This window comes from Lagenorhynchus albirostris, chromosome 10, assembly GCF_949774975.1.
Source record: "Lagenorhynchus albirostris chromosome 10, mLagAlb1.1, whole genome shotgun sequence".
NCBI lineage: Eukaryota > Metazoa > Chordata > Mammalia > Artiodactyla > Delphinidae > Lagenorhynchus > Lagenorhynchus albirostris.
In genome coordinates this window covers 56917187-56939314 of record NC_083104.1, presented here as the reverse complement: position 1 = coordinate 56939314, position 22128 = coordinate 56917187, and the positions used below count along the sequence as shown (strand labels likewise).

The window sequence follows — 22128 nt, the reverse complement described above, 5'->3', positions numbered from 1 at the left end:
TCATATGATTATTTCAAAGTAGATAATATTTTGTGAGAGTTTGACCATGAAAAGTCAATTCCATTTTCCCTCTTACTCCTTATGATTTCAGGGATGCAAACATCAAAATAAAAGATGATTTCCACAAATACTATAATTAACTTCAACATGTGAGTTCAAATCTCTCAAACTGGGAATGGAAAAATTATACAACCATTCTAGAAAACAGTTTGGCAGTTTCTCAAAAAGTTAAGCATACACCTACCATATGACCCAGCCATTTCACTTATAGGCACTTACCCCAAAGGAAAGGAGTATGTGTCCATACAGACACAAATGTTCATCACAGCTTTATTTGTAACAGCCAAACAGTGGAACTCAAATGTCAATTAACAGATAAATGGATAAACAGCCTATGGCATATCCATACAATGGTATACTACTTAACAATAAAAAGGAATGAACTATTGATACATAAAACAATATAGACAGATTTCAAATTAATTATGCTGAAATTAATTTTGCCAACTGGAAGCAAGTCCAGACAAATGAGAGTAGGTCCTATTTAGTCCCATTCATATTAAATTCTAGAATGCAAACTAATCTACAGTGCAGCAAGCAGATCAATGATTGCCTGGGGTGGGAGTGAGGAGCAGGAGTGAGGGGCACAACTGGTCACAAGGACACTTCTGGATGGATACGTCCACTCTCTTAATTGTGTTTTCACAGGGATATGCATACTCAAAAAATCAAATCTCACACTTTAAATAGGTGTAATTTACTTTGTGTGAATTATACATCACTGAAGCTCTTAGAACAAAATAATTGCTCACATTCTCATTCAACAAAGTTATTCATATAGACCATCACAAGATCTGTGTGTGCATTCATTAACAACAATATATGAAAATACAAAATTAACTTTCATCTGCCTTTTGTTACTTACTAAATGAAACTTAAATGTAAGTCAGATTTAGTTATCTCATGCTTCTGTATCTTCAGGACAGCTAACTAGTTAGCCCTTGAGAGAGTATGAGCAATTGAAGTTAAAGCAGCTACTTGGTGACCACTCAGATTAATAAACATCTGGAGGAGTATCCCAAGTGACACTCTTATTTATGACTCTTCAATTACATGCAAAGAATAAAGATGTAAAATCAAATCTCTATTCTAGTAAACCAAAGGCATAACTAAAAGCAAATTATCCTTAGTGAATATACTTGCAGTTTGTTAGGGAATGTGGGTCAACTGGAAATTCTCCATGGGCTACTTCTGTAATATTAAAAATGCTACACTGACATCTCCAGGTCTTCTAGGGGTCCAGGAGAGCCCTGGAATGGCTGCTACATGACATCCTGGTGGGAGAAAGTTAATATCTGGAGACCTGGTAGTGGAGATTTGGAGACGCACCTCTGCTACAAATGAGTGAAAGGCTGCATTTCCAGAGTCAAGGAATGGGGAACTCTCTGCTGATCTAATATCTCAGCTTTGAGTTTGGCTTTCAGGACTTCTGGTGATTTGGGGATGGAGGGCTGAGATCTGGGAGGAGTTTGGCAAGAAAAGGAGCCCAAAGGAATTATTTTCTGGCTTCAAGTGAATTCTGCTAAATAGTTCATAGAAGGAACGTGGACATCTAAGAGTTGGAGACTCTTTCTGGGTCTTGCCACTAATTAATGTAATTACATTATATGTAATTACATTCCTGAAAAACTTTTTATCATCTGATGACGGGACGGCTTGGATCACATCACCAGGATGCCTTCCAGTTCTAATATCATGTTTCCTTTCACCAGCCTTGAGAACTCAATACCTCTCTGAGGAGGCAGGAGCTGCCCTTTCTAGTTTCATTTGCTCGTGTTTTGTACATTTGCCTGGCCCAGTTGCTCAAGAAAGTCTACCTCAAGTACTAGGGAGGTACCTTGGATCTTTAGCAGGCAATTGGCTTAAATCTAGCTCCTGATATCTGAGATGACCAAAGTTACGAGTTTATCCTTAAGCTTTCTCTGTGTACCACGAGCCAGGACCATGTCTGAATTCTAAACTCTGGACACCATGCTCAGATCAAGTAAGCACCCCTCTGTGGCTTTTTCTTTTGGGGACCAACTCCCTTGTTTTAGGAGCCAATAAGGAGCTCTTGGGAGAGCTAATCAGGGTCTCATTGTAACTCTTCTACCATTTAATATGTGGCACAAAATAGCCAAAAATATCTGCAGGCTTGATTTTCAATTGATTTTTATTATATTTTGTAGCTCTGCTATCTTCTTTTAGATTCTAACTTTTCATTTAGCTTTTAAATATTTTGCAGGAGGGGTTTACAGTTAATATTAAACCAAGAAACTCAGGATAATTCTAAACAAATTAGATTGCAAATAACTTTAGCCTTATTCAATGACTTTTGAAGAAATTATAAATGTATTTTAGAATTGTCTCCTTTTAATTCAGAAGCTCTGGGGAATACCTGGAAGAAAGTCAAAAAGTTATTAATTTTCTCTCCTCTTATTTGGTATGAATCATAGGCTTTTTGTCATTTATTTTCTTCTTAAGTCTGCCTTTGTCTCCCCTCCATCGTAAGTTCCTTGAGAGAAGAGAGCTTGCCTTAAACCAACATGTGTTGCCTGATGGCATGTCACACTGTCCCACACATGGCACAGCTTTGCACATGTTATTTTAGCTCAGACCTTATTCACCTGTTTACTTATGCCTGCTCCTGCTGATTCATCAACCTCAACGTCTGGACCATCTTCCATTTTCTGCCTGTTTAACTTGGTCGTTAACCCCAAGTTAAAGCCCACTCTGTAATCTCTCTCTTTCAATGAGATTCAAATTGAACTTCCTTTTTCTGATTATTCTAGTTTACTCAATTTTCTAAAAATGTTTAGATAATGACTAGGTTTTAAAAAGCATTTCAAGCTCTAATACATATGTTTCCTTTGTTTTTAAATAGCTGAACTCTTGCAAACAAGCCAATTTTCCATGAATCCTTTTAGAAAAAAGGACTAGATTTATTTGGCAATGCTAAGATTCCTAAATTCACCTGATTGAAAATTTCCATCTTAATATAAAATTCTCTTAATTAGGGAGTTCACCCATATGTCATAATTTATTTTTGTATTAAAATAATTGTTTTGCATCTCTTCTATATATTTATGCAACTTTGTATCACTGAGTAAAACATCCAATCATAGAGGAAAAACCTTTTGATAATGTTCTTAAAAATATAAATAATCACAAACCTTAAAAGGGAGTAGTTAGATTCCAAAGAGCACTTGTTAGTTATTTGAGAAGAACACATGGAACATTTCCCCATGCAGGCAGTGGACAGATTTCCAGACCAGCTCACAAAAGTCTACTGAACTCATGATGTGGTTAAGGTAGAGAAGCTCTGGTGCCAGAGTTGAGGAGGACATACCCACTCCATGGTGCCGCTCAGACCCCCAGCTCCACGGCCAGGCTCACATCTCCCACACCTGTGCCCTCACTTCTGGGCTGAGCAGGCAAGAGCTCCCATGTTCCAGGCTCCTGTGTGTGGCTTCCTTGTCCACAGCAAGTAGAAGCAGAGCTGCTGGGTTGGGGTGGGCATCCAGAGATGGGAAGTGGGAGAGGTCCTTCAGGATATAGTGATCCTGCTGGTATATTATGCAGTCTGATAGGTTTCCTTGGGTTTTGTTTCTAGTGACATCAGAAAAGATTTAGGAAGGAAAAAGTCTCCACCCTAACCCTTCCTGACCCTCACTTGGAAAAGATAAAGTTATCAGTGATGTTGTGTATTTGACTAAACAAAACAAAAAAAAATATTTTCTATGTGACCCTTCCTTTGCCACCTAACTGAAGCCCTCAAGATTTCACTAGGCAGGTTCTTCATTCTGAAATTCATTTCCCTTATGCTGTTCCTGGCACCCTCATACCCAGCAGTGATTGTGGTCCCATTTGGACTGCTAGGCATCCACACCTGCTCCCTGTGGCAAGGCCCCCGAGGGACCCAAAGGGGCTGCCAGTGAAAGGGCTCAGACCTCTCCACAGCAGGGAATAGGGCCTGATCCAAGCCAGGCCAACCCAATTCTGTTGCAGGACACTGGATCCTAAGAGAGGCGACACAGAGACAAAGCAAACAAGCTGGGAGCTCATTCAGGCCCGCATTAGAGCCTTGACAAGTCTTCCAGGAGTGCCTCCTCCACAGACTTCAGGGGCTGACCTGGCTCCTATCCCTTCATAGGTTGATTCTACAAGTTCCCTAATTATGTGAGTCCTTGAAAGCCTTCCAATGAACCCCGCTGTGGCATAAGTCAGCCTGAGTCAGGTTTCTTCCTGTATCCACAAAGCCTGACTGGTAAAGCACACCGACTTACACATGGCCTGGCCTGCACTGCTTCCATAGACCCAGAGCTGCTGGCAGCCCTCTGCCTGTCCCTGCTCAGTCCCCTGCCATTTTAACGCTGGCTCTTACCAGTTGATCACACTCCTCAGACTAGACCATCCTCTCAGCAGTGAGCTGGAACATCATCTAATAAACAGAAACTGAGGCAGGAGGTAGATGGGCTCCAGGCTAGACATTTACAACCGGCCTCCTATTCGCATTTCCTGGTGCAAAAAAAGATGGGCTCCAGGCCAGACATTCACTACCAGCCTCCTGTTTACATTTCCTGAGGCAAGAGACAAATGGGCTCTGGGCTACATATTTATGACCAGCCTCCTGTCTACATTTTGAGACCTACACTTCAATATAAGAAATAACAGGATGAGGGGAAGATGGCGGAAGAGTAAGATGTGGAGATCACCTTTCTCCCAACAGATACACCAGAAATAAATCTACACGTGGAACAACTCCTACAGAACACCTACTGAACACTGGCAGAAGACCTCAGACCTCCCAAAAGGCAAGAAAGTCCCCATGTACCTGGGTAGGGCAAAAGCAAAAAGAATAAACAGAGACAAAAGGATAAGAACGGGACCTGCACCAGTGGGAGGGAGCTGTGAAGGAGGAAAGGTTTCCACACATGAGGAAGCCCCGTCTCGGGCGGAGACTGCGGGTGGCAGGGGGGGAAAGGTTCGGAGCTGCAGAGGAGAGTACAGCAACAGGGGTGCGGGGTGCAAAGCGGGGAGATTCCTGCACAGAGGATCAGGGCCGACCAGCACTCACCAGCCTGAGAGGCTTGTCTGCTCCCCTGCTGGAGAAGGCAGGACTGGGAGCTGAGGCTCTGACTTTGGTCAGATGCCGGGAGAGGACTGGGATGGCGGCGTGAACACAGACTGCAGGGAGTTAGTGCACCATGGCTAGCCGGGAGGGAGTCCGGGGAAAAGTCTGGACCTGCTGAAGAGGCAAGAGACTTTTTCTTCCCTCTTTATTTCTTGGTGCACGAGGAGAGGGGATTAAGAGCGCTGCTTAAAGGAGCTCCAGAGACGTCACGAACCGCGGACCCCAGAGACGTGCATGAGATGCTAAGGCTGCTGCTGCCGGCACCAAGAAGCCTGTGTGCAAGAACAGGTCACTATCCACACCCCCCTTCCGGGGAGCCTGTGCAGCCCGCCACTGCCAGGGTCCCGTGATCCCGGGACAACTTCCCCGGGAGAACGCACGGTGCACTTCAGGCTGGTGCAACGTCACGCTGGCCTCTGCTGCCACAGGATCACCTGCACTCCGTACCCCTCCCTCCCCCCGGCCTGAGTGAGCCAGAGTCCCTGAAGCAGCTGCTCCTTTAACCCCGTGCTGTCTGAGTGAAGAACCCACGCCCGCCTGCGTCCTACATGCGAGGCGGGGCCAAATCCAGAGCTGAGCCCCAGGAGCTGTGAGAACAAAGAGGAGAAAGGGAAATCTCTCCCAGTAGCCTCAGAAGCAGCGGATTAAGGCTCCACAATCAACTTGATGTACCCTGCATCTGTGGAATACCTGAATACACAACAAATCATCCCAAATTGAGGAGGTGGAATTTGGGAGCAAGATATATTAATTTTTCCCCTTTTCCTCTTTTTGTGAGTGTGTATGTGTATGATTCTGTGTGAGATTTTGTCTGTATAGCTTTGCTTCCACCATTTGTCTAGTGTTGTATCCGTCCGTTTTCTTTTTTTTTCTTAAAATAATTTTTTTCTTAATAATTATTTTTTATTTTAATAACTTTATTTAATTTTATCTTACTTTATTTTATTTTATCTTCTTTCTTTCTTCTCTTCTTTCCGTCCTTCCTTCCTTACTCCCTCCCTCCCTCCATTGTTTCCTTCCTTCTTTCTTCTTTCTTTCTTTCTTTCTTTTTTCATTCTTTCCCCTTCCTTCCTTCCTTCCTTCCTTCCTTCCTTCCTTCCTTTCTTCCTTTCTTCCTTTCTTCCTTTCTTCCTTTCTTCCTTTCTTTCTTTCTTTCTTTCTTTCTTCCTGCCTTTTCTCCCTTTTATTCTGAGCCGTGTGGATGAAAGGCTCTTGGTGCTGCAACCAGGAGTCAGTGCTGTGCCTCTGAGGTGGGAGAGCCAACTTCAGGACACTGGTCCACAAGAGACCTCTCAGCTCCACATAATATCAAACGACAAAAATCTCCCAGAGATCTCCATCTCAACACCAGCACCCAGCTTCACTCAACGACCAGCAAGCTACAGTGCTGGACACCCTATGCCAAACAACTAGCAAGACAGGCACACAACCCCACCCATTAGCAGAGAGGCTGCCCAAAATCATAATAAGTCCACAGACATGCCAAAACACACCACTGGACGTGGACCTGCTCACCAGAAAGAGAAGATCCAGCCTCATCCACCAGAACACAGGCACTAGTCCCCTCCACCAGGAAGCCTACACAGCCTACTGAACCAACTTCAGCCACTGGGGAGAGACACCAAAAACAACGGGAACTACGAACCTGTAGCCTGCAAAAAGGAGACCCCAAACACAGTAAGATAAGCAAAATGAGAAGACAGAAAAACACACAGCAGATGAAGGAGCAGGAAAAAACCCATCAGACCTAATAAATGAAGAGGAAATAGGCAGTCAACCGGAAAAAGAATTCAGAATAATGATAGTAAAGATGATCCAAAATCTTGGAAATAGGGCTTCCCTGGTGGCACAGTGGTTGAGAGTCCACCTGCCGATGCGGGGGATGCAGGTTTGTGCCCCGGTCTGGGAGGATCCCACGTGCCACAGAACGACTGGGTCTGTGAGCCATGGCTGCTGGGCCTGCACGTATGTAGCCTGTGCTCCACAACAGGAGAGGCCACGGCGGTGAGAGGCCCGTGCACCACAAAAAAAAAAAAAATCTTGGAAATAGAATAGAGAAAATGCAAGAAACATTTAACAAGGACCTAGAAGAACTAAAGACGAAACAACAATGATGAACAACACAATAAATGAAATGCAAAATACTCTACATGGGAGCAATAGCAGAATAACTGATGCAGAAGAATGGATAAGTGGCCTGGAAGATAAAATAGTGGAAATAAGTACTGCAGAGCAGAATAAAGAAAAAAGAATAAAAAGAACTGAGGACAGTCTCAGAGACCTCTGGGACAACATTAAATGCACCAACATTCAAATTATAGGGGTTCCAGAAGAAGAAGAGAAAAAGAAAGGGACTGAGAACATATTTGAAGAGATTGTAGTTGAAAACTTCCCTAATATGGGAAAGGAAATAGTTAATCAAGTCCAGGAAGCACAGAGAGTCCCATACAGGATAAATCAAAGGAGAAACACACCAAGACACATATTAATCAAACTGTCAAAAATTAAATACAAAGAAAACATATTAAAAGCAGCAAGGGAAAAACAACAAATAACACACAGGGGAATCCCCATAAGGTTAACAGCTAATCTTTCAGCAGAAACTCTGCAAGCCAGAAGGGACTGGCAGGACATACTTAAGCTGATGAAGGAGAAAAACCTGCAACCAAGATTACTCTACCCAGCAAGGAACTCATTCAGATTTGATGAAGAAATTAAAATCTTTACAGACAAGCAAAAGCTGAGAGAGTTCAGCACCACCAAACCAGCTTTACAACAAATGCTAAAGGAACTTCTCTAGGCAAGAAACACAACAGAAGGAAAAGACCTAAAATAATGAACCTAAAACAATTAAGAAAATGGGAATAGGAACATACATATAGATAATTACCTTAAATGTAAATGGACTAAATGCTCCCCACCAAAAGATACAGATTGGCTGAATGGATACAAAAACAACCCATATATATGCTGTCTACAAGAGACCCACTTCAGACCTAGAGACACATACAGACTAAAAGGGGATGGAAAAAGGTATTCCATGCAAATGGAAACCAAAAGAAAGCTGGAGTAGCAAGTCTCATATCAGATAGACTTTAAAATAGACTTTAAAATAAAGACTATTAGAAGAGACAAAGAAGGACACTACACAATGGTCAAGGGATCGATCCAAGAAGAAGATATAACAATTGTAAATATTTATGCACCCAACATAGGAGCACCACAATACATAAGGCAAATACTAACAGCCATAAAAGGGGAAATCGACAGTAACACATACATAGTAGGGGACTTTAACACCCCACTTTCACCAACGGAGAGATCAGCCAAATGAAAATAAATAAGGAAATACAAGCTTTAAATGATACATTAGACAAGATGGACTTAATTGATATTTATAGGAAATTCCATCCAAGAACAACAGAATACACATTTTTCTCTAGTGCTCATAGAACATTCTCCAGGATAGATCATATCTTGGGTCACAAATCAACCCTTGGTAAATTTAAGGAAATTGAAATTGTATCAAGTATCTTTTCCGACCACAACGCTATGAGACTAGATATCAATAACAGGGAAAGATCTGTACAAAATACAAACACATGGAGGCTAAACAATACACTACTTAATAACGAAGTGATCACTGAAGAAATCAAAGAGGAAATCAAAAAATACCTAAAAACAAATGGCAATGGAGACACAATGACCCAAAATCTATGGGATGCAGCAAAAGCAGTTCTAAGAGGGAAGTTTATAGCAATACAATCCTACCTTAAGAAACAGGAAGCATCTCAAATAAACAACCTAACCTTGCACCGAAAGCAATTAGAGAAAGAAGAACAAAAAAACCCCAAAGTTAGCAGAAGGAAAGAAATCATAAAAATCAGATCAGGGCTTCCCTGGTGGCGCAGTGGTTAAGCGTCCACCTGCGCATGCGGGGGATATGGGTTCATGCCCGGATCTGGAAAGATCCCGCATGCTGTGGAGTGGCTAGGCCTGTGAGCCATGGCAACTGAGCCTGTGCATCCGGAGCCTGTGCTCCACAATGGGAGAGGCCAAAACAGTGAGAAGCCCGCGTACTGAAAAAAAAAAATCAGATCAGAAAAAAATGAAAAAGAAATGAAGGAAACGATAGCAAAGGTAAATAAAACTAAAAGCTGGTTCTTTGAGAAGATAAACACATTGATAAACCATTAGCCAGTCTCATCAAGAAAAAACCAGAGAAAACTCAAATCAATAGAATTAGAAATGAAAAAGGAGAAGTAACAACTGACACTGCACAAATACAAAAGATGATAAGAGATTACTACAAGCAACTCTATGCCAATAAAATGGACAACCTGGAAGAAATGGACAAATTCTTAGAAATGCACAGCCTGCCAAGACTGAATCAGGAAGAAATAGAAAATATGAACAGACCAATCACAAGCACTGAAATTGAAACTGTGATTAAAAATCTTCCAACAAACAAAAGCCCGGGACCAGATGGCTTCACAGGCGAATTCTATCAAACATTTAGAGAAGAGGTAACACCTATCCTTCTCAAACTCTTCCAAAATATAGCAGAGGGGGGAACACTCCCAAAGTCATTGTACGAGGCCACCATCACCCTGATACCAAAACCAGACAAAGATGTCACAAAGAAAGAAAATTACAGGCCAATATCACTGATGAACATAGATGCAAAAATGCTCAACAAAATACTAGCAAACAGAATCCAACAGCACATTAAAAGGATCATACACCATGATCAAGTGGGGTTTATTCCAGGAATTGAAGGATTCTTCAATATTCACAAATCAATCAACATGATACACCATGTTAACAAATTGAAGTAGAAAAACCATATGATCATCTCAATAGAGGCAGAGAAAGCTTTCGACAAAATTCAACACGAATTTATGATAAAAACCCTGCAGAAAGTAGGCATAGAGGGAACTTTCCTCAACATAATAAAGGTCATATATGAGAAACCCACAGCCAACATCGTCTTCAATGGTGAAAAACTGAAAGCATTTCCACTAAGATCAGGAACAAGACAAGGTTGCCCACTCTCACCACTCTTATTCAACATAGTTTTGGAAGTTTTAGCCACAGCAATCAGAAAAGAAAAGGAAATAAAAGGAATCCAAATCAGAAAAGAATAAGTAAAGCTGTCACTATTTGCAGATGACATGATACTATACATAGAGAATCCGAAAGGTGCTAAAAGAAAACTACTAAAGCTAAACAATGAATTTGGTAAAGTAGCAGGATACAAAATTAATGCACAGAAATCTCTGGCATTCCTTTACACTAATGATAAAAAATATGAAAATTAAATCAAGAAAACACTCCCATTTACCATTGCAACAAAAAGAATAAAATATCTAGGAATAAACCTACCTAAGGAGACAAAAGACCTGTATGCAGAAAATTATAAGACACTGATGAAGGAAATTAAAGATGATACAAATAGATGGAGAGATATACCATGTTCTTGGATTGGAAGAATCAACATTGTGAAAATGACTCTACTACCCAAAGCAATCTACAGATTCAATGCAATCCCTATCAAACTACCACTGGCATTTTTCACAGAACTAGAACAAAAAAATTTACAATTTGTATGGAAACACAAAAGACTCCGAGTAGCCAAAGCAATCTTGAGAACAAAAAATGGAGATGGAGGAATCTGGTTCCCTGACTTCAGACTATACTACAAAGCTACAGTAATCAAGACAGAATGGTACTGGCACAAAAACAGAAATATAGATCAATGGAACAGGATAGAAAGCCCAGAGATAAACCCACGCATGTATGATCACCTTATCTTTGGTAAAGGAGGGAGTATGTACAGTGGAGATAGGACAGCCTCTTCAATAAGTGGTGCTGGGAAAACTGGACAGCTACATGTAAAAGTATGAGATTAGATCACTCCCTAACACCATACACAAAAATAAGCTAAAGATGGATTAAAGACCTAGATGTAAGGCCAGAAACTATCAAACTCTTAGAGCAAAACATAGGCAGGACACTCTATGACATAAATCACAGCAAGGTCCTTTTTGACCCACCTCCTAGAGAAATGGAAATAAAAACAAAAATAAATGGGACCTAATGAAACTTCAAAGCTTTTGCACAGCAAAGGAAACCATAAACAAGACCAAAAGACAACACTCAGAATGGGAGAAAATATTTGCAAATGAAGCAACTGACAAAGGATTAATCTCTAAAATTTATAAGCAGTTCATGCAGCTCAATAACAAGTAAAGAAACAACCCAATTCATAAATGGGCAGAAGACCTAAATAGACATTTCTCCAAAGAAGATATACAGACTGCCAAGAAACACATGAAAGAATGCTCAACATCATTAATCATTAGAGAAATGCAAATCAAAACTACAATGAGATATCTCACACCAGTCAGAATGGCCATCATCAAAAAGTCTACAAATAATAAATGATGGAGAGCGTGTGGAGAAAAGGGAACGCTCTTGCACTGCTGGTGGGAATGTGAATTGGAACAGCCACTATGGAGAACAGTATGGAGGTTTCTTAAAGAACTACAAATAGAACTACTATATGACCCAGCAATACCCTGAGAAAACCAAAATTCAAAAAGAGTCATGTACCAAAATGTTCATTGCAGCTCTATTTACAATAGCCCAGAGATGGAAACAACCTAAGTGTCCATCATCGGATGAATGGATAAAGAAGATGTGGCACATATATACAATGGATTATTACTCAGCCATAAAACAAAACGAAATTGAGCTATTTGTAATGAGGTGGATGGACCTGGAGTCTGTCATACAGAGTGAAGTAAGTGAGAAAGAGAGAGAAAGGTAACGTATGCTAACACATATATATTAAATTTAAGACAAAAAAGTTCATGAAGAACCTAGGGGTAAGACGGGAATAAAGACACAGACCTACTAGAGAATGGACTTGAGGGTTTGGGGAGCCGGAAGGGTAAGCTGTGATGAGGCGTTAAAGTGGCATGGACATATATACACTACCAAGCGTAAGATAGCTAGTGGGAGGCAGCTGCATAGCACAGGGATATCAGCTCGGTGATTTTTGACCACCTGGAGGGGTGGGATAGGGAGGGAGATCCAGGAGGGAGGAGATCTGGGAACATATGTATATGTATAACTGATTCACTTTGTTATAAAGCAGAAACTAACACAGCATTGTAAAGCAGTTATACTCCAATAAAGGTAAAAAAAAAAAAAACGGAACAACAACAGGAATAGGGTAAATAACTAGACATTGGACAATTTTATGGCAGGAAGAAAGAGGGGCTAAACTCTGTTAGAAGATCAAGAAGTCACACATTTCCCATCCTTGGAAGAAGGAAAGCACTACAGGTATGCAGGAAGGCTCCATGGGGTCAAAAAGGCAGGGGAGGCCAGACCATAATGTCTTGCTGTTTTCCCTCCCAGACACCCTTGTGATGAAATCCATCTTGACTGAGGTGTGTGTGCATACGGAGGGGAGGGTCCTGAGATAAATTAGCCATGGGGTCAAAGCAAGTCGATTGGCCAAGGAGACAAAGGCCCGGAAGACTGCCCCCTTATAAAGGATTTAAACTTCCCAAAGGCGGGATTTCTGAAACTCTCTTGCTGAGTTCACCAGTGTGTCTTTCCGCATCTACTCTGCTTTTCTAGTAAACACTTTACTTTCTTCTATACCAACTGTCTCCTTGTCAGATTCCTCCTTACAAGGCAGACAAGGACTGGGGATTTAGACTCTAGCTGCTGTCCCTGTGGTCTAGCGGTTAAGATTCCTGGTTTCCACCCAGGTGACCAGGGTTTGATTACCAGTCAGGGAACTAAGGTCTTGCTTCCAGCCGCTGCTCACTGCAAGCTACCGCTCAATGCTTTGTGTGTCCAAAATCAAAAACACCAAGTATAATCTTCCCTAATATCCCTCTCCTCTGCCTCTCTAGCTTAATTTTATCTTTGTCTCTCTTTCTTCAGACACAGTTGATGGCTATCCCTTCAGGCCTGCTCTCTAGCTCCAAGCTGCTCTGAGACTGGGAACCATCTTCAATCTCTCCTCTCCATCAGCTGCTTCTCCTCAATCCACACACCCCACAGTCATCCTGATCCTAGAAGGCCCTTTTCCATCAAACATTCCCTACCAGCTCACTGTCAGCCCACTCCTTTCTTCAATTGCTCTCCATCTCTGCCTCTGTAACTTCTAAAACCACCATGATCAGGCTTCCCACCACCAGCCTCACCCAAGGCCATTGAACAGCTCTTATGAAGGTTACCAGGGACTTGCAAAAGGCCAAATCAAAGAGTTTCATTTTAGTTCTTAGCCCAAGAGACAACTATTGCAGAAACTGCTAGTCATTCCAAAATAACAATTCCTTCTTTTAAAACAGAATCCTCCAAACATATTCATTCTCCCTTGCAGCTAGATGTGGCCACTGATCTGTGAGCAGGAGGGAAGAACACAACGTCTGGGTCATATCCATAAAATGAAGGGCATGTCTCTACTTCCCATCCCACTTCCTGCTGGCTGGATGTGGGTGTGATGTGATCCACATTTGCCACGTTTGCAATGAGCATAAGACCTATACCCCAGGGGTGTAGAAAAACAAGGTATAAGGAGCCACACCTCCAGATGATTTCATGAAGCCCTACCTCCCTGGGCCACCCTTGAGCTCAGAGAGACTAACTGAGTGGCTGAGGATCACAAAGCCAGACTAAAACCCAGGCCCAAGCTTAGTGCTCTTCCCAGTACACTCCTTGGTAAAGTACAATCAGTTCTGGGAGGGTGGGCTCCAATAGCCTCTGGTACCACATACCCACATAACTTCTGTTATCAGGCATCAATTTAGCCACCAAAAGCTCAGCTCTGCAGAGTCTAAAAATATTTCTAGGAGCTCAATGTCTACATACCTTTTTTGGGATTGTCTTTCTCCTCCTGAAGCACTAAAACTTCTCTTTAAAGTGACTGAAACAATAAAATAAAAATAACTTAACATTTTCCTGTGGCAGATCTTTTATTTATTCACTCATTTGTTTGTTTAAAAAATATCTAACCAATTGTACCTACTGTAAAGACTGTCTTCATTTATTATAGCATCAGCAAAATATAATATTGCATATTACTATTTACTTGACAGGTTTGTTTAAAGGTCTTTTCTCAAAGAAAAGGTGCTAAACAAAGAAACTCCATTGTTAGTAGCTAAAAAGTTCATAAAATATCTGTGTCATAATCATCCTAAATCCCTTACCAAGAAAGCTAGAAGTAACCACATGAAAGTGTAAGGGTCCAACTTTCCTTTATCACTTCCCCACTGACCCTCCCCACCCTTGTTACTGGGGATACATAATATCCCATCATCTAAAAATTCATCTCAGTTAGTAATTAATTGCTTCTAGAATTTCCTACATATGTTTAAATGCACAAATATTTTTACTGCATAATATTCATGTTTTCCCAATTGCAAATCAAGACATTTTATTTATCAGGCAGGAATTTATAGGGAAAACAGAACAGAGTGTTGGAATTTGGGGTTGCCCCAGAAAATCTGGAACATCTATTCTCCATTTTTATGGACCAATTAATTTTCGAAAGGGACAAAGAATGAAGCAAAATCCTTAGAGTTCTACTCTGATCCTTAGGGACACTATTTTAAACCATTTATTATGAAATTTTCACAGTATAGTCATTGATGAGAGGGGATTATTTAGACTTAATTTATTTCAGAGTATTTCTACCTATCTTATTTAATATTCCATCAATTTACTCTTTTTAAAGAGTTATTTTTTTCTCTCCATTTTCTATTTTAACTGATCTTTTATTTCAGTTTCAGATTTGTTCAGGGAATTGAATCCTATCTTTCTGTGAGGAAGATTCTTTAAATTTTATCTAAATATATCTTTACTTTCTCATACCCCAGTCTGATTTTTTTTTTACTGTTTCAAATTAAGAGTAAAGATGAACATATTTACTGAATTTACATAGCTTCTTTTTATAATTCTAAACAATTAAAACATTTATTTTACTTTAGTGTTTTAAGGAAAATATATCCCTTTATATTAATGTAAATAAAATTGTACAAAACTTAGTCTACACCAAGACTAATTTCTTCTCCAGGTTTCTGACTTCTAATCAACAGACTCATGAAAGGTCACTTCCATTACTCCTGTGGTTATTTAGTCTGTCTCCAAATAAGTTATCTCCACTCCCCAGTTAGAACCTGCATTTGCTGGAAGAAATAATGAAACTGTTCATTTGACTGGAGGCAATGGAAAACCACAGTGCCCGTTGGCCTTTGGGCTCTGTAAGACTGACAGACACACCTGTCCTAATTAGCATTACACCTGAGAAACAAACTACTCATTTATGTAAGTGTGATGACATCTACTTGACTCCCAAGTATGATTCCCAGACCTCTACCTGCTGAAATCCCACAAACTGGTAAAAAGAAAGCTTACTGAATGTAGATTCCTTCAAAGGGCTTGAACTGGAGCTGCTTGAGTTATCCAAAGTGTCCAATTCATCATCGAACTCTGAATATATATCTGCACATTAATAAAAAAAATAAAGAGAAAATGAACCTTGAAACAGAAAGAAGTCAAGAGTTCATTCTTGTTGTAACCCTTTCACTAGAAATACCTTTCTCAATATTTTCCAAGTTGAAGTTATCATCTGACAAGATTCCAGCACAGGCTCGGTCTTCGTCCTTATCACAGGGGGCCTGGAAGCCCTCAGGTGGCAGGTCTGTGCTTTCTGAAAGCTCACTTTTCAGGCTTCCTGCTCCACTGCTGCTTCTACTCAAGCTTGCCTTCTCAAAGGATTCCTGAAAGAGAAATTCAGTTGGTAATACCCACTTCTTTCCTTTCTTCTGCAGGACTTAAAACTCATTAGAATATATATTAAAATGACTAAAGTATTATTACAAATATTCGTGCTGAAGTGGCATCCTTAGTTCCACCTATATATATGCTATAGAATTCATTCAGTCCATAACTACAAAAAGTGGGTCTGCAAGCTACCACTGGACAAAAAAGAATGGATGTGGCAAGATGCTGAGTAACAAAGGTCTGTGCAATCTGACAAAAGAAAATGTAGCACTAAGGAATAGAAATGTAGAATAATTCTGGAGGTAGGTGGCCAAGATGGAGGAGTAGAAAGACCTTAAGCTCACCTTCTCCTATGGACACACCAAAACAACAAGTATTTACAGAGCAACTATTGAAGAAAAAGACTGGAATCTAACAGAAAATATCTTCTACAACTAAAGATATAAAGAAGGAACCACAACGAGACAGGTAGGAGGGACAGGGACATGGTAAGTCAAGACCCATACCTCTGGGTGGGTGACCCTCAAACGGGAAGATAATTACAATTGCAGAGGTTCTCACCAAAGAGAAATGGGTCTGAGCCCCACATCAGGCTCCCCATCCCGGGGGTCCTGCACCAGGAAGACGAGACCCCAGAACATTTGTTTTTGAAGGCCAGCTGGGTTTACTTTCAGGAGAGCCAGAAGACAGGAGGACACAGAGACTCCACTATTATATGACACACACAAAAGTTCACACACTCCAGCACCTAGGGAATAAGAAATTACTTGAAAGGAGCCTGGGTCATACCCACCTGCTGATCTTGGAGAGTCTTCCAGAGGAGAAGGAGGCACGTGGAGCTCCCCTGGGGACATGGACATTGACGGTGGCCACTTTGGGGAGCTCGTTCTACCATGTGGACACTGTTGCTGCAAGTGCCATTGTGGAGTCCTCCCTCCAGCTTATCAGCACTACGACTGGCCCCAGCCCTGCCCACCAGCCTGTAGGAGCAAGTGCTGGGAAGCCTCAGATCAAGCAGATAGTCAGGAGAAGATATAGCTCCACTCATCAGCAGACCAGTTTCCATAAGACCTCCTGAGCCCACAGCTGCCATGGAAAAAGACCCTGTCCACCAGAGGGCCCAGAAACCAGCCCCATACACCAATGCACAAGCACTAGACCAGGGACCCTCAGGTCTTCCAGCTAGTTACCCTGTGATCTGGTCCCACAAACTAGTGGGCAGATACCAGTACCATGACCACTGCAAACTTTCAGCCTGCCTTGTCAGGAGCCAGCCAACCCATCAGCAAGCCTACATCAGCCCTAGCACTTCCTGGGCCTGGGCCCTGCCCACCAATAGACCAAAACCAGTTCTGATAAATCTTGGGCCCCTAAGCCAGCTACCCTGGAATCCAGCCTCACTCACCAGTGGACCAGCAACAGCTTTGAGAAACCTCAGAACCCACAGCCAGCTGTGTCAGAAATCAGCCCCAAAGCAGGCCAACACTAGACATGGGAACACAGGCTCCACAACACCCACCCCAGGACCCACAGCTCCACCACCAGTGGGCCATCGTTAGTTATGTCACCACCAGTGGCTCAGCAGTCAGCTGTGTCATGACCCGGCCCCAACAACCAGCAGCTGACAGGCAACCAACTAGACCAGGGGCCAGCCACACCTACCAGAGCACTCACAGTGGTCAACCTGCCACAAAAGAAGACCCATGCAGCCCACATAGGGGGCAACCCTAGAGCACATAGCTCTGCTGACAGAGGGGAGTGTACTGCCAGGATGCATAGGATGTTTCCTACAAAAGACTACTTCTCTAAAGTCAGGAAATTTAAGAAACCTACCAAATACACAGAAATAAAAACAGAAAACTAGACAAAATGAGGTGACAGAGGAATATGTTCCCAAAGAAGAAACATGATAAAACCCCAGAAGAAGAACTAAGTGAAGTAGAGAGAGGCAATCTACCCAATACAGAGTTCAAGGTAATGATTGATGATAAAGATGATCAAAGAAGTGAGGAAAAGATTGAGTGAAAAGTCAGAAGTTTTAACAAAGAGTTAGAAAATATAAAGAAGAACCAAACAGAGATGAAGAATACAATAACTGACATGAAGAAAACACTAAAAGGAATCAACAGTAGATTGGATGATATAGAGGAACAGATCAGTGAGCTGGAATACAGAGTAGTGGAAATCACTGAAGCTGGAGAGAAAAAAGAAAAAGAGGAATGAGAATAGGTTAAGAGACATTTGAGACAATGTCAAACATGCTAACATTCACATTATAGGGTATAGGGGTACCAGAAGAAGAAGAGAGAGAAAGAGGCAGAGAATATATTTGAAGAACTCCCTGAACCTGGGAAAGGAAATAGGTATCCAGGTTCAGGAAGCACAGAGAGTCCCAAACAGGATCACCCCAAAGAGGACCACAACAAGTCAATTGTAATTAAAATGGCAAAAATTAGAGATAAAGAAAGAATATTAAAAGCAGCAAAAAAAAATAGCAAGAAGTTACATACAATGGAACTCTCATAAAACTATCAGTTGACTTTTCAGCAGAAACTGCAGGCCAGAAGGGAGTGGCATGATATAGTTAAAATAATGAAAGGGAAAAACTTACAACCAAGAATATTCTACTTGGCAAGGCTCTCATTCAGATTTGATGGAGATGAAGAGTTTTACAGACAAGCAAAAGCTCAAAGAGTTCAGCACCACCAAACCAGCTTTACAAGAAATGTTAAAGGTACTTCTCCAAGTGAAAAAGGCCCAACTAAAAACAGAAAAATTACGAAAGGAAAAGTCTCACTGGTAAAAGTAAATATACATGTACGAAGATAGTAGAAAGGTTAAAAGACAAAAGCAATAAAAGCATTTAGTCAGCAACAAGTAATTAAGGGGTACACAAAACAAAAACGATGTAAAATATGATGTCAAAAACAGAAATCATGATGGGAGAGAACTTAGATTGCAGGACTGTTAAAATGCAATTTATTATTTATTTTTTCCTTTTTTTAACATCTTTATTGGAGTATAATTGCTTTACAATGGTGTGTTAGTTTCTGCTTTACAACAAAATGAATCAGTTATATATATACATATGTTCCCATATCTCTTGCCGCTTGCATCTCCCTCCCACACACCCTCCCTATCCCACCCCTCCAGGAGGTCACAAAGCACCGAGCTGATCTCCCTGTGCTATGCGGCGGCTTCCCACTAGCTATCTACCTTACGTTTGGTAGTGTATATATGTCCATGCCTCTCTCTTGCTTTGTCACAGCTTACACTTCCCCCTCCCCATATCCTCAAGTCCATTCTCTAGTAGGTCTGTGTCTTTATTCCTGTCTTACCCCTAGGTTCTTCATGACATTTTTTTCTTAAATTCCATATATATGTGTTAGCATATGGTATTTGTCTCTCTCTTTCTGACTTACTTCACTCTGTATGACAGGCTCTAGGTCTATCCACCTCATTACAAGTGGCTCAATTTCGTTTTTTTATGGCTGAGTAATATTCCATTGTATATATGTGCCACATCTTCTTTATCCATTCATCTGATGATGGACACTTAGGTTGTTTCCAACTCTGGGTTATTGTAAATAGAACTGCAATGAACATTTTGGTACATGACTCTTTTTGAATTTTGGTTTTCTCAGGGTATATGCCCAGTAGTGGGATTGCTGGGTCATACGGTAGTTCTATTTGTAGTTTTTTAAGGAAACTCCATACTGTTCTCCATAGTGGCTGTATCAATTGACATTCCCACCAACAGTGCAAGAGGGTTCCCTTTTCTCCACTCTCTCTCCAGCATTTATTATTTGTAGATTTTTTCATGATGGCCATTCTGACTGGTGTGAGATGATATCTCGTTGTAGTTTTGATTTGCATTTCTCTAATGATGAGTGATGTTGAGCATTCTTTCATGTGTTTGTTGGCAGTCTGTATATCTTCTTTGGAGAAATGTCTATTTAGGTCTTCTGCCCATTTTTGGATTGGGTTGTTTGTTTTTTTGTTATTAAGCTGCATGAGCTGCTTATAAATTTTGGAGATTAATCCTTTGTCAGTTGCTTCATTTGCAAATATTTTCTCCCATTCTGAGGGTTGTCTTTTGGTCTTGTTTATGGTTTCCTTTGCTGTGCAAAAGCTTTGAAGCTTCATTAGGTCCCATTTGTTTATTTTTGTTTTTATTTCCATTTCTCTAGGAGGTGGGTCAAAAAGGACCTTGCTGTGATTTATGTCATAAGTGTGCTGCTATGTTTTCCTCTAAGAGTTTCATAGTTTCTGGCCTTACATTTAGGTCTTTAATCCATCTTGAGCTAATTTTTGTGTATGGTGTTAGGGAGTGATCTAATCTCATACTTTTACATGTAGCTGTCCAGTTTTTCCAGCACCACTTACTGAAGAGGCTGTCCTTTCTCCACTGTACATTCCTGCCTCCGTTATCAAAGACAAGGTGACCATATGTGTGTGGGTTTATCTCTGGGTTTTCTATCCTGTTCCATTGATCTATATTTCTGTTTTTGTGCCAGTACCATACTGTCTTGATTACTGTAGCTTTGTAGTGTAGTCTGAAGTCAGGGAGACTGATTCCTCCAGCTCCACTTTTCTTTCGCAAGATGGCTTTGGCTATTCGGGGCCTTTAGTGTCCATACAAATTGTGTATTTTTTTGTTCTAGTTCTGTGAAAAATGCCAGTGGGAGTTTGATAGGGATTGCATTGAATCTGTAGATTGCTTTGGGTAGTAGAGTCATTTTCACAATGTTGATTCTTCCAATCCAAGAACATGGTATATCTCTCCATCTATTTGTATCATCTTTAATTTCCTTCATCAGTGTCTTATAATTTTCTGCATACAGGTCTTTTGTCTCCTTAGGTAGGTTTATTCCTAGATATTTTATTCTTTTTGTTGCAATGGTAAATGGGAGTGTTTTCTTGATTTCACTTTCAGATTTTTCATCATTAGTGTAGAGGAATACCAGAGATTTCTGTGCATTAATTTTGTATCCTGCTACTTTACCAAATTCATTGATTAGCTCTATTAGTTTTCTTTTAGCATCTTTAGGGTTCTCTATGTATAGTATCATGTCATCTGCAAATAGTGACAGCTTTACTTATTCTTTTCTGATTTGGATTCCTTTTATTTCCTTTTCTTCTCTGATTGCTGTGGCTAAAACTTCAAAAACTATGTTGAATAAGAGTGGTAAGAGTGGGCAACCTTGTCTTTTTCCTGATCTTAGTGGAAATACTTTCATTTCTTCACCATTGAGGATGATGTTGGCAGTGGGTTTGTCATATATGGCCTTTATTATGTTGAGGAAAGTTCCCTCTATGCCTACTTTCTGCAGGGTTTTTATCATAAATTCGTGTTGAATTTTGTCAAAGCTTTCTCTGCATCTACGGAGATGATCATATGGTTTTTCTCCTTCAATTTGTTAATATGGTGTATCACGTTGAATGATTTGCATATATTGAAGAATCCTTGCATTCCTGGAATAAACCCCACTTGATCATGGTGTATGATCCATTTAATGTGCTGTAGGATTCTGTTTGCTAGTATTTTGTTGAGCATTTTTCCATCTATGTTCATCAGTGATATTGGCCTGTAGTTTTCTTTCTTTGTGACATCCTTGTCTGGTTTTGGTATCAGGATGATGGTGGCCTCATAGAATGAGTTTGGGAGTGTTCCTCCCTCTGCTATATTTTGGAAGAGTTTGAGAAGGATAGGTGTTACCTCTTCTCTAAATGTCTGATAGAATTCGCCTGTGAAGCCATCTGGTCCCGGGCTTTTGTTTGTTGTAAGATTTTTAATCGCAGTTTCAATTTCAGTGCTTGTGATTGGTCTGTTCATATTTTCTATTTCTTCCTGATTCAGTCTTGGCAGGTTGTGCACTTCTAAGAATTTGTCCATTTCTTCCAGGTTGTCCATTTTATTGGCATAGAGTTGCTTGTAGTAATCTCTCATCATCTTTTGTATTTTTGCAGTGTCATTTGTTACTTCTTTTTCATTTCTAATTCTATTGATTTGAGTCTTCTCCCTTTTTTTCTTGATGAGACTGGCTAATGGTTTATCAATTGTGTTTATCTTCTCAAAGAACCAGCTTTTAGTTTTATTGATCTTTGTTATCATTTCCTTCATTTCGTTTTCATTTATTTCTGAT

General features: G+C 40.7%; 1 protein-coding gene across 1 annotated transcript in view; it reads right to left on the bottom strand.

Annotated features, from left to right (window-relative positions):
* Positions 1–22128, bottom strand: part of NEK10 (NIMA related kinase 10) — a 321674-nt gene that overhangs the window by 103956 nt on the left and 195590 nt on the right. Inside the window, exons 28-30 of the mRNA XM_060164097.1 lie at positions 15795–15978; positions 15614–15700; positions 14069–14123 (exon numbers count right to left, since the gene is read on the bottom strand). Coding sequence (XP_060020080.1) covers positions 14069–14123; positions 15614–15700; positions 15795–15978 — 326 coding nt within the window. The remainder of the gene's footprint in view (positions 1–14068; positions 14124–15613; positions 15701–15794; positions 15979–22128) is intronic.